General features: G+C 40.1%; 1 protein-coding gene across 10 annotated transcripts in view; it reads left to right on the top strand.

Annotated features, from left to right (window-relative positions):
- The window catches only part of chd9 (chromodomain helicase DNA binding protein 9), a 92,239-nt gene that overhangs the window by 56,864 nt on the left and 22,098 nt on the right, over positions 1-13,277 (top strand). For 9 of the 10 annotated variants that reach the window (XM_072671624.1, XM_072671630.1, XM_072671629.1 and 6 more), the window contains 9 exons: positions 3,329-3,437; positions 4,123-4,260; positions 5,081-5,149; positions 6,072-6,127; positions 6,534-6,651; positions 6,862-6,948; positions 7,533-7,670; positions 7,859-7,980; positions 11,560-11,803. In XM_072671624.1, coding sequence (XP_072527725.1) covers positions 3,329-3,437; positions 4,123-4,260; positions 5,081-5,149; positions 6,072-6,127; positions 6,534-6,651; positions 6,862-6,948; positions 7,533-7,670; positions 7,859-7,980; positions 11,560-11,803 — 1,081 coding nt within the window. The remainder of the gene's footprint in view (positions 1-3,328; positions 3,438-4,122; positions 4,261-5,080; positions 5,150-6,071; positions 6,128-6,533; positions 6,652-6,861; positions 6,949-7,532; positions 7,671-7,858; positions 7,981-11,559; positions 11,804-13,277) is intronic. The other variant, XM_072671628.1, reaches the window with a different exon arrangement.

Genomic DNA, 13,277 nt, shown 5'->3' with positions numbered 1-13,277 from the left:
GCACATTCACTGTCCAGGTCTGTGACTTTTGTGTGCATATGAGTACTCTGATCATACCCTGGGTAGTTTATTAGTCTAGAAGGAACATATTGTTCTCCTTCTGGCATAGAGTGAGAGCAGGAGAAATCAGTATGTGTGTGTGAAAGCTGGAACAGCACGCACAACAAGATTAAGCCTCAGGCGTAGTTTTTCCACTGGAAGCTGGTGGTTGATCTGCTTTTGTGTGACGTTTCTTCATGTGCTACTCCTTTATTAGGGCTGCACAGTACATCAAAAGAGCCTTTAGCCAATTGCAGGAATGTTTTTCTGCGTGCATCCTGACCATTCACAGATGAGCAGCTGTGATAAAAGCAGATAAACATCAATCAGCCATAACATTAGTACCACCTGCCTAATATTGAGTAGGCCCCAGATCTGACTATTCAAGGCGTGGACTCCAGAAGACCTCTGAAGGCGTCCTGTGCTATCTGGCACCAAGGCGTTAGCAGCAGGTCCTCTGTCTTAGATAGATAATTATCTATTATTCACTAACATCTATTATTACTGTCAGTAATAATAATAAACCCTGTTTAATGCACAAAAATTAAATTTTGCATTGTTATTTTTTTTACTATTCAGTCAGTCTCATCTACTGCCATCTTATTGCTCTCGGTTAAGCACACCCGAAGGCCATGAATGTGCACTTTTAAAATGAAAACTATGTAGTTGGCAAATTAGCCTAATTTGTAAGTGTTAAACAGTTTGTGCTTGCAGCAAAGTCACACCTTAGAGTGTTCAGTTAACAGGTGCTTCTCGTATGCTGGGAATTTAGGCTTTAAGGCTTTAAGTGTTAATAGTTTCCCTCCAAAAAAAGGTTTCTTCAGGTTATGGATTTCTTGGCAAAACTGTCAGCTTTAGCCTAAAATGCTTTGCATTGCGTTCTGAATCAAGATCCATATTTACGGAGGACGTCAATTGCCCACTGAAAATAATTGAATCAGATAAATTAGACTTTTTAAACTCCGTATACACGGTCATTTCAGAATATGACTACCACCTACCTAGTAGGTGGGATAATCACCCATGGCTCTAGCAAGACACTAGTAAAACATTGTGGCATGAACTGTCTTGGGTGATGAAAGGTGTCTATTATAGAGGTTAACTGCTCCACAGTGCCATTTTTTTTGTTTTGTTTTGTTTTTTTGCTCTGTACTAGTCCTCGTTCCTCTCTTGCATCATGGGCCTGTGGGGCACCTCCCACAAGATGCTGCAATCCTTCATCCTGAACTATGATCATGCTCTTTTGGACATCAGTGAAATCGCATCCTTTGCCTGTGACGTTTGTTTTGCACTCTGCTACAACTGACTGGTGTGCTCGCTTATTTATACATGCAGCAAACACTGTCGCATGCATCCGTGACATCCCAAGCTGAGTTCAGGGTTAGTCATAATAATCTGATATGACCGTGACAGTGGGCGAAGGTGGTAGCATCTCGGCGCCACCATAAGGAATGTACACATTTTGTACCTCCTAACGTTGTCTTAACAGTGGTGTCCCACGGGCTGTTGATGCCAACAATGACGCCTTCCATCACCAAATACAGTCCATGCCATGACGTCTCACTATTATCATCCAAGCCAAGGGTGGTGAATCCCTCTATTAGGATGACGGTTTTGTGTGTGTGTGTGTGTGTGTGTGTGTGTTTTGTGCTTATAATCATGTGCACTGAGAGAGAAATTGGCACCTTTATTTTGCTGGCTCTTCTGTTGAGCTTTAAATGAGGTGATAAATACTGGCAACAAATATAAAAAAGACTAACTGATATGTTGTGATTTGGGTGCAGATCTCTTTTAGCTTGCAACCTTGGCTCAATACAACGTTGAAAATTCAAGTTAGACCTAATGTGACTTTACATCATTTTAGATCCACTGTAAGTGCATACAGGTTTGAGAATTTGTAATAAAGAAAATTAATTCAGAGTGGTTTCATATAAAGTGCTCCATCTTATAAGAGCAGGAGAAGCAGGAGAAACCTTCTTTACGGTGGTAGTGAAGGGAACCGTGTTTAATCTGGCCTCTGAAAGCTATATTACATCAAGTTACGCTACTACATGACATGGCTACACAAACACCTTGTGAGAGCTTGTTTTTGTGACTGTTCAAAAAATTGAGTCTGTAAAGTTCCCCTTTAGCGGAGAGTGTTTCAGTGATGTAGGAAGAAGCTAAAAATGCCTGACCCTGAGGTAGCGTTAGTAACCGGTAGTAACACGCTGCAATTGACTCCGATTGACTCAGAGGAGCAGTGAAAGTGTTAAGGAGGAAAGAAGCTCTACAAGCTCTCGTGTCTTGTTCTCTTGCATCATTTGGCCTTTTGATATTTCCAAGCTTGGGTCAACCTTGCAGCACAGTGTAGGAAGGGACTGGCATGATGTTTAAAGACCTCAGACAGAGAGGGACTGTGCGTGTGTGCGCTCCGGTGTGTACATTACTGAGTTTTGTTCATTCACAGCCTGTATACGGTGTGCTAACACTCAGCACCTACTACATTATTTGGCAGCATCTATGAAACTCATATGTAGTAATTTGTTATTTAGTTAGTAGAGCGAGACCAACATACAGACTTTTACTATTTAAGAGCAATAGTTTGACGATAAAATGAAGTCTACATTTACATTGATGAGGGGAAAATTTTGTGGTCAAGTCGTAGTCAAGTCAGCCAAGACATTTTGATGTTGAAAATTTTTTTTTGTTTGTTTTGTTCTGGAGTTTATGAAAATGAACAGTTTTGCATTGCTAAAAAACAAAAAAACTATTTATTTGCCTGACCTTGCTGTACTGTTTGACATTGTGCAAATCTTGCCGTTGTTCTTAATTTCGTGATCAATAGACCCATAGAAATACTCCAAAATGTGATATATATTATATATATAATTTTTATTTTTATTATTATTATAATATTATATTATACTATTTTATAATGACTTCCTTTAAAAGTTGGTGTTGGCATGACCGCAACAATATACTTTTGACCATTTGTATAGAAGACGAATGGCATAGAACATCAGAAACCACGTACGCAAATTTTTTCAAGGCCCTTTAACAGCTCAGCACGGTTTGAGGCAAGTGTGTGATGACTTGCAGGTTGCACAATTCCAATCGGTGGCTATGAGCTTGAATTACTTGAGTTACATTAGTCTCATACTCGTGGCTCCAATGCAAAGTGCAAGAATGGAAATGGTGATAGTTTTTGCTAAGCTATCACTTAAAAAATTACCTGCCTCAATTTTTAAAAGAGCTGTTTTCTCACAATGAATATGAAGGTGAATTTGTCCCGTTTTGGTCTCCTCAGGAAAATTGTGATCAAGTTTGGGAAGAAGAAGAAGCGTAAGACGGAATCTTCTGATGACCTGTCTGATGGCGAGCCACCCTCTCGAAGATCATCCAGAGACGACGACTCGGTGAGCAGCTAATGACGAGCGAGAGAGAGCGAGAGAGAGCGAGAGAGAACGGATAAAGAAACTGACACCCTCTGTGTTGCTGCATCAACTGATGGGGGATGATAAGTCCCCCACCACCCCTCCTCCACCCCGAGCTCTCTCCCCAGATATAATTATCCTCGTTAAAAGCCCTGTGTGTTAATTAAAGCAGTATGCTGCTGATGACTCAGTTAGCCTGTCAGAGATAAAGAGGTGGCCATGTGGCACTGAAGCATTCTGGGAAACATTATGGCATGATGGTGACAGTGTTGGGGTTCTTTAATTGGTCATCCTGAGATATTCTCATCATCTCCCTCTTCATTAACTCTAACTCTGACATTTAGGTCACGATATATTTGGGAACACGTGTGCAGGCCCACACACACAGAGGCACACATACCCTGCGCTAGTTTATTAGAGGGGTGCCTTCTGGTGTCATTATCATTAGACGACCAGTGCATGTGAAAACATGCACATGAATTAAGTGTGTGTGTGTGTGTGTGTGTGTGTGTGTGTGTGTGTGTGTGTGTGTGTGTGTGTGTGTGTGTGTGTGTACGCGCGCACACACATACACACACTCCTAGACTTTGCTCTTTGTTCATTTGCTCAGCAGCTTGTTCTAACACACACTGATTGAACGCTTCTCTTCATGTTGTGTCTTATGTAGAAGCGGCGGTCGAACAGGCAGGTAAAGAGGAAGAGGTATGCCGAAGAGCAAGACTCTCGAGTGTCTGATGATGAGATGAAGGTCCTCGTTAAAGCCAAGAAGAACAACTCTAATGAGCCTGCGGTACAGTTGTTTGTGGTATGAACACAACCCAGTATGGACAGTGGTTTTTAAGGGTTCTTTTTTAAAGGCAGTGGTTATATCTACAGCCATGGCGACTTGAGGAACTGTTGGAATGCTTAATCTGTGTTTGCAGTTCAAGAAATGCCTCTATTTTAAAAGGAAATGGCATTCTGATTATGCAGCAGTTTCCTTCACAAGGTTATCATGCCCAGTTAGAAATCTATATTCACCTTTAATCATGAATTATTCCGTTTTTTTTGTTGTTGTTTTTTTTTCATTGTGGAGATATCTTTAAATTGGTGTCTTATAGCACCAATAATGGTTCACCTCTTCTACAGTCCATATATTCAGGACTGTCTGAAAAAGTCTGAGGCAGCCAAAATAATTGTTTAAAACCATTTATCTTGGTAGAAAGCGTGTTTATGCCCTGTAAAACCACTAAATAACATTTAGAATAATTATATCTATTTCCACCAGCAGCTCACCTGAGTTACTGTAATGAGGGATTGATTAGGTAAACTCTGTATTCCCTTTTCATAACTATCTGTGTATTGACTGTGTATGATTGCTATTTTATAACCTACTGAAACTGAACTGAAAAGAAGAAACTAAAAGAACCATATTGACCAAATAGATCTATCAAAAGCATAAACTAAGTAATAAATGTAAACAATCCATCTGTCTGCAGTGAGATATATATATATATATATACACACACACACACACACACACATATATATATATATATATATATATATATATATATATATATATATATATATATATATATATATATATATATATATTTGAATGTGTTTAATGTTTGTGTTTCCAGGAGAATCCCAGCGAGGAGGACGCTGCTGTAGTGGATAAGATCATGGCCTCTCGTATAGTGAAGAATGAGGTAAAGCCTCAACAAGCATGCATTATCCAGTAGGGATGTCCAGATCAAAGTTTTTAATGCAGACTGTAAATTCTGTAAATAATACTGCCCCACAACTTGGGTAAGATGTGCTAATATACGCTATTAAACCCCAGTAAAATCAGTTTCTATTATCAGACCAAATTCAAAACTGATTAACTTTCTTTGACTGTGACATTTTAAACGTCTATTGGTGTGAGTGCATTAGCATTAGCCTCCTTTATAAATGTGTCGTTCAGCACGCCAAAGAAAGGAGTGCGTGGTTCTCTCGCTGAACTTTTCCAGGTTCAGTTTCCTTTCTAACCAGGCGCAATTCAAGAGGAAATACTGGATGTGAGTAACACTGTCTTCTCAAATGGATACAGTGGAATAAAATGCCTCTCGTATCTGTCTATCGCTCAACTACAACCAAACAGGTGGTTTTGGCAGCAGACTCTGCTTCGGCAAACCTGAGTATCGGAAGTGGACTGGAACCTCAAAAGCAGATACCCATTAAAATGCCTCGATGCCCCCCCCATCCTGTGTCACTGAATCGTATCAGCATATCTCTAGTATTCAGTGTATCGCCACATAACTACATAATTTACATCATTTGAAACTGGAAGATGTTTGTTGTGTTAAAATGTCACAAGAAAATATATAGAAATGTTCCAAAATAATTAAAAAATAAAACCATTTTAAATTGCTTTGAAACTTAAGAAGGTTTTTTCTTTTTCCTGTAAAGCTGACATTTTGGAGATCCGAGAATTTTATCTAAGTTAATGTTGTTCTGTTTAAATTAGGAGTAGATAATAGGAGTGTGTAACTGGAAAAGAACAGCAGTAAAGCCCAAAACTGTTTAATGTATTGCCTTAGTAAAGATAAATGACAGTAATGTAATTTAATGACGTTTGTTTTTCAACAGGTATCACCAGGCGTCGTGGTTGAAGTGGAGGAGTTTTTCGTCAAATATAAAAACTAGTAAGGCAACTTTGTTCTCTCTGTGTTTTTAATGCTGATCATAATTAAGCGTTTTTTCTTCAGCATACCTCTGAGACCTCTGTTTTTCTGAGAGGAACACCTGTTGCTGTGCAGTGATGTGGATACGTGTAACGCAATTCAGCCTTATGTAAAAACTTAGATACCTTTTGAATGTTCTTGAGGCTGGTGTGATATTCCCTAATTAAAGCAAATTCAGCCTGTTAGCGTATAATGCTAACATTGTGTGAGCTGTATATATTAGGTATACAAAAGGAAAGCCCTCTCACAAGGCTAATAAATAAGTCGAGATCAGAAAGCTGTTGACTGTGTGTGGGTGTGTTTACGCAGGAGAATGCAAATCATTTTTGTATTGTTTGTCTATAACTGTGTGTGTGTGTGTGTTTAGCTCTTATCTGCATTGTGAGTGGGCTACAGAGAAGCAGTTGGAGAAGGACAAGAGGATCCAGCAGAAAATCAAACGCTTCAAGATCAAACAGGCCCAGAGAGCACACTTCTTTGCTGATGTAAGAAGTGTGTGTGTGTGAGTGTGTGTGTGTGTGTGTGAGAGAGATGCTTTTCCATTACAGGAAACTTTTTTTTTTTTTTTGCAACTATTGTTGCATTTAGAGTCATTTGTTAATGCTTTTACCTTTTTGTAGATTAATATAATATAGTGAAATGGTAGTATTTCACTGCTGTAAAGTGTGGTTAAATGTGGTGTGTTTATGATACAGATGGAGGAGGATCCATTCAATCCTGACTACGTTGAAGTGGATAGAGTCCTAGAGGTTTCCTACTGTGAGGACAAGGACACTGGAGAGGTGCGTTACAATTGAAGTAGTCAGTCATTGACTGCGTACAGCGTAGCATTATCTAAAATTCTTGCATGTTATTTAAAAAAAATGTTAGACTCCTTGACTGGCTAAATGATATTCCTGCCACACTAAATGGAGATCTATTAGTTCCTAAACTTAATTTGATTAAATTGATTAATATAGAGTAGCACTACATAAGCTTGAAACTCCCTGTGTTTTATGTTTTTTGGTGCCACATTTTAATTTGTAGTGTGGGATGTTTGAATGGATTCTCCATTATTCTCCTTTTATTTATTCAGGGCTGTGGCATAAAGTGAACTTGTATTTTTGCTACTTGCTATTCATTTGGAAACATAATTCAACAGGGAGCCAGTTTTATCTGTGCTGAGCCAGCACACGCTTCGAAACGAGCACTCGAACACGCGTTTCTTGGATTTATCAACCTGCAACTAAAGCTGTATTTCTCAGAGCACAGTTTTTCAGGGAATGCAAGGAATTATTTTGCATTGTTGTATTATGTAATGACCTTGTTGGTCAGGAATGAATGGTGTTTTTTAAGCTGATTAATTATCACTTTGTGTGTGCTGTAGCCGGTGGTGTATTACCTGGTGAAGTGGTGTTCATTGCCGTACGAGGACAGTACGTGGGAACTAAAGGAAGATGTGGACCAGACTAAGATTGAGGAGTTCGAGAAGCTGCAGGCAGCGCGAGCAGACTCCAGGAGAGTGGTGAGAACATCTTTTTCTCTGTCCTGGTTTCTGCTGCCCCCGTCACTGCTTTAAGAGCAGCTCTGTAGCGTTTCAGCTACATATGAAACTGTTTACAGAATTACGTCAGAACCGGAGCTAGCTCTAATAACACCACTCCTGCTCGCTCTCCCTGACTGTTCTCTTTCTCTCTCTCTCTCTCTCTTTAGGAGCGCCCTCCTGCGAGTCACTGGAAGAAGCTTGAGCAGTCTAGGGAGTATCGTAATGGTAACAGTCTCAGGGATTACCAGCTGGAGGGGGTCAACTGGTTGCTCTTCAACTGGTACAACAGGTCAGTACTGGTCTCTTCTCACACACTAACACAGTGCCCTTCTTTTGTCCATTGACTCCACACCATCTTGATAGAAATGGCTTAAATTACCATTGTAGAGGGTTTTTCTGAAGTTTTTATGCTACTTTTGGGTGGATCACAATTTAGACAGATTGAGTATAGTCACAGTGCGTTCTCAGCTCTAACACCTAGTTTGTGTTCTCAGCTGTACACCTGTGTTTGGGGAGCTTGTTAGGAATTTGACCTCTAGAATTGTATAAATGAATGTTCATATTTCATCCATTTAAATATGATACTGAGGCGATGCAGAGATGTTTTATCAGGTATAATCTTTTTTTAAGCCTGTTTCGCTTTTTCAGTCCTTTGGTTCTTTTTGTTCTGCACCACCATCATACCAACAGTAAGATGCATTTTCAGGAGGTAGCAATAAGGTCTGCATGTCTGGAAGGATTTTGCAGTGACTATTAGGTCACGTGTGAAGTTTTTGCTCAAACGCAGTGTAGTTGCTCTACAACTCTACAATCTAGACCGCTAGACGGCTTCTTAAAATTATGCACATTTTAGGTTGGCAATGCTTTGGAATTGACAGCTAACAGGATATATATGTTGTTTTAAGGAAAATTTTTATTTTTATTTATTTATTTATTCAGTTGTAAAAATCTGTCTGCAAATGTGCTTAATATCTAATTCAATATCTTTTCTGCCGATTCCCTCAGCATGGAACACCTATACGTCTGATATATATATGTTCAATTTGAGCTTTAATATGAGCGTAGCAAAATGCACCCAAGAATGACCCCTTTTTTTTTTTTTTTTGCCACCAGAAGCATGCACAAAATAAAGTCCTGCTACATTTCAATCTCTGAAGTCACAGCTGAGTAATTTGACTGCAGTCAGTCAAATCATAATGTAACGTAATATAACTTAAACTGAATCCTTATCAATAAAAAACAGACTAAAAAAAGGTTATCATGACAAAATATTACTTCTCTAGTTGTATGTTGTATTACATAAAATTTTTGGGTGACTGTGCTGCACTACACCAATAAGAGTCTATGAGCAAGATCTGCATACACTACACCACATTGCCCCACCTCTGTAATACGAGTAACCTTATAAGTCGCTCTGGATAAAAGAGCTAAATAGAATAAATATGTATGTAATGGAACCTACAGAAATTTGACTTTGACACACCCAGTGTTTTAATGCAAGCAGTGCTAAACACAGAAATCTTGTAACTCATTAGTTGACTCTGCTAAGATTTAAGTGTTAATTTAGTTTAGCCTGGTAATGAGGAATTGCCTGCTACCTTAGCATTAAACAGCATCTTGACAGGTAAGCAAAACCGAACCATAGAAGAAGAAAATATTCGTATTGATATCAGTGTTTTCAAAGCTAAAAAAAACATGGAGGCAACAGGTCATTGTGTCCTCCACAACAGACTGCTCTACATTAGCGCAGAAAGCTTCAACACCAACAAGACTCGTAGACCCAGCCTCGTTATCAGAACAATCAACCAGATGCTGACGGTTTAGACCTTCATCTAACAATCTTAATAACATCAATGTTTTGCAACAAACAGCAGTAACAACCTGTTAAAAAATCACAGCTAATGTATTGCCTTAGCTGCTAGCGTTAGCTGGTGATAAACCTTTGTTTTCAGGTTGTCCACAGACAGTTAATTGATCTATTTTGCTGACATTCCTACGTTGTACTGACCCAGGTAGGAAAAGCAGACCCAGAGTGGTTAGCGCACCCAATACCCTACAGGTTTTTGCTGACCATTGCGGTGATCGCTCCTTCCCTTGGCTGGTGCGCTATTGGCTGAGGCTGAAGGGCGATGTAGCAATTTGTGATAGTCTGTGTAGCCCACAACAGTGCTTAGCTCTTAGCTTTAACATAATATTAGCAGGTCAAAAATATAATTAGGGTAATTAATAAAAATAATAATTATTATACCTTGTTATGGTACTTATCAAGATTTCATTTGTGCCCCCTTGGATGAATGGGAGCCAAATCTGAACAGCTTGTTAGATCCCATGCTTTCAGTCCTAGGCAGCCCACAAAAACAACTGAAGCTGTTGTCTTTTTTCTCAGTTTGTGGGCACACCAGACACCCAAATGTTTGTTCCCGCGCACTTATAAAAAGGTTTTCTTAATCTGTTCTCTTTTAAAATGTGTTTTTTAATAAAATATTTATGTAATTAATTGTTTTGTCTGCTTAGATGCCCCGTGCCATCTGCTCAACTTAAATGAGGGGTGAGAATCTACTTAGGCAGTTGCATAAACTACAGATAGCAACTGCAAAGCCTTTAGTGGCAATAATGACAGAGTTCAGCTCATCGATGTGCAGACAGCAATGCTTAAAGTAGCCTGTACGGAGCGGCGGTTTTTGTTCACAATGAAAAAGATTTCCAACTCATAATTAACGTAAGTGTCTCTGGTCTCTTCAGAAGAGCGAAGATCTCTTCTGCCTACACAGGATGTGGATGTGTGCTTACATGTCTTAAAAGGATCGTTTCCTCCGTGCTCCAGTGCAAGGATTTAGCCGCTGTGTTGTGTAATTTTTAGTCTGATTTTGCCAGATGTTTCAGTTGAAATTATTAGTCTGCTTTGAAAGTAGCGCAGGAGTTGCTTTGCAGCTGAAGCACTGTCTGTGGCCCTGGAGAAAAGCATAGAGTGCTCTGTAGGCCGCTGATTGAAGAACAGGGTTTTTGTGGTGAGCAAATAAAGTTTAGGCGTTGTAAACATGGCTGCATTCCTTGCAACAAATTTGGAGAAGTCAAATTGATCCTAGACGCTCACGGAAGCTTGGATTTGTTTTGTTCCGGCCCCAAAACTCGGGGGCACTTTGACTTTCAGTGTTTATGGGAAACCGTTGCTGTGGTTTTGCTGAGACTTTGGTAAGCACTCCTACTATCAGATAGGTGGCCACAATGCTCTGTGTCTGTGTGTGTGTCTGTGTGTGTGTCTGTGTGTGTGTCTGTGTGTGTGTCTGTGTGTGTGTCTGTGTGTTGAGATGAAAAATAAGAGAGAGTGTTTGTGTGTGGGGTGGGAATAATAGAGAATGTGTGTGTGTGTGTGTCAGGGCAGGGCAAGGCAAGGCAGAGGTTTTTCACACAAGGGGGATAGATGTGGATCCGGGCGGCAGATTAAGTAGTGCGGAAGAGGAGCCAGTGGGGCGTGCAGCTGACGGCATGTCTGAGCACACATGCCAGCTACACACACACACACGCACACGCACACAGAGCCCATCTCATTTCGTACAAGCATATACACAGACACGCACCTATTTCACACGGGCTAGTACACACACTTCACAGACATAAACACGCAGTCTGATTTCTGATCTCACACGCATTGCTCTTCTATATAAAGCTGCTGTGTTCATTTTCTTGTAAAAATGCACCTCAGGTTTTTGCAGGTGTACCTGCACAACCTCAGGATTTCCCTGTTTTTTTTTTTTTTTTTTTTCCTTCGTGGATCGTAGTTAATAAAGTTAAATGACACCAGGATAGTGTAGCACTCCTGTTTCGCTGCTGAGTGGTGTAATGATACAAATACTCTCTTCTTCTGCAGGCGTAACTGTATCTTGGCTGACGAGATGGGTTTGGGTAAAACCATCCAGTCCATTACCTTTCTGAAGGAGATCCATCGCACAGGGATAAAGGGGCCCTTCCTCATCATCGCCCCGCTCTCCACCATTGCAAACTGGGAGCGAGAGTTCCGCACATGGACACACCTCAACGTCATCGTCTACCACGGCAGCGTGCTCAGCCGGCAGATGCTGCAGCAGTACGAGATGTACTTCAGGGATGCTCAGGTTAGAAGGCTTTAAAAACATGCATTTAGTGCTGCAGCTGTTGGTGCTGCCAAAGAATGTGTTTACTGAGTATTAAAAGTTTTGTTTGTATGTTTTTGTATATACTGTTATTAATATGTGACTTTGCTTGGAGCTAAAAATGCTCAAATATCATTTAACATAGCTTATTTACAACCCTGTTATTTTGCCTCAGAATGAAGCATGGTGATATTCCCTTTATGAGGACTCAGAGAAAACTATAAGCTCTGCTTTTGATTGGCTGGTTCACAAATACAATATACAGAACCAACATTTATAGCATAGCATAGTTTTAACACAAGCAAAAGCATTCTAATTATTCCTGAGTCTTACTGTATAGTGTTGCTCTCCTCTTAGTGGGATATGCTGTTAGTAAGCTTTTAACCTTGCCCGCACTCAATTTTTCAAGTCTTACCAGTTTAAAAAATAAGCCGGTGCTTTCCATTCTGAGGGATTATTTAGCTCCAGTTCGGTCAACTGTGGTGGTAGTTCAGTTTGTTATTGAGGAAGCAGACGATGGTATGAGGAGGCAGTAAAGGAGAGCTTTCTCTACTGGGCTGGGTTGTACGTAAATTTGACCCGTTTTCCAGGCCTGTTTTGGTTAGGCCGGATTTTTGATTGAAGGACGGCATAGCAGTGTTTGAGGCTCACAGTATGCCACTTCAGTCCACCTAACTGATTATTCAACCAGAACCTAGAAAAAAAGTACAGTTTAACGTTCTAGGGCCCCTTTAATAGACATAGAGTTAACAATGCCTAAAAAGGTTCAACTTGAATATTTGACAAATTTATTTAATACTGTGTATTGTTTTTATAAACCACACACCTTGGTCTAAAGGATTATAGTACGCTCCAGGAAGTGACAGGCGATATGGTTTGTCACACAACTTTAATGTTTGCAACGTACTTGTGTCCATGAACCTACAGAGAATGGTGTCGGCTGCTAGTCACCTGTGCATGCTACTACAGCAGTGCTTTGAGTACTACAACAGCAACGTGGACTAATGTTTCTTGGCCAGATGCCAAGACTTCCAGAATGGCCAAAGTGTGGGAGTTCGTTTACCCACAAAAGTAGTAAAAATGGTGCAATGCAGTATATGCAAAGCGGAAATGGCAGTTCACAGCAGCACATAAATGATGCATGAACATTTAAGACCAAAGCACCCATGTTCCAAAGCACAACACATTGTGCTGGTAAGATTAATCAATTAACAGAATCGGCCAACTGTGCTTACACTACACTCATCCCCAAAATTCTACATGTATCCTAGTACCAAAATCAGCCTGCTACATACAGCAAAGAGAGAACGAGCAGGATGGCATGCTGCGGTATGTCATTCGTGTTACTTTTATCCTCATAAATACAAAGACTGTGCAAGTCGTTGTTGAGGTGAAAAGCAGAGGTTAACGTTGACTGTGTGACTGGTGAGATTTGCAGACAGGTGAAGAAAAGAGG

Source organism: Salminus brasiliensis, chromosome 25 (genome assembly GCF_030463535.1).
Source record: "Salminus brasiliensis chromosome 25, fSalBra1.hap2, whole genome shotgun sequence".
NCBI classification, from domain to species: domain Eukaryota; kingdom Metazoa; phylum Chordata; class Actinopteri; order Characiformes; family Bryconidae; genus Salminus; species Salminus brasiliensis.
This window is presented reverse-complemented; position numbering and strand designations above follow the sequence as displayed.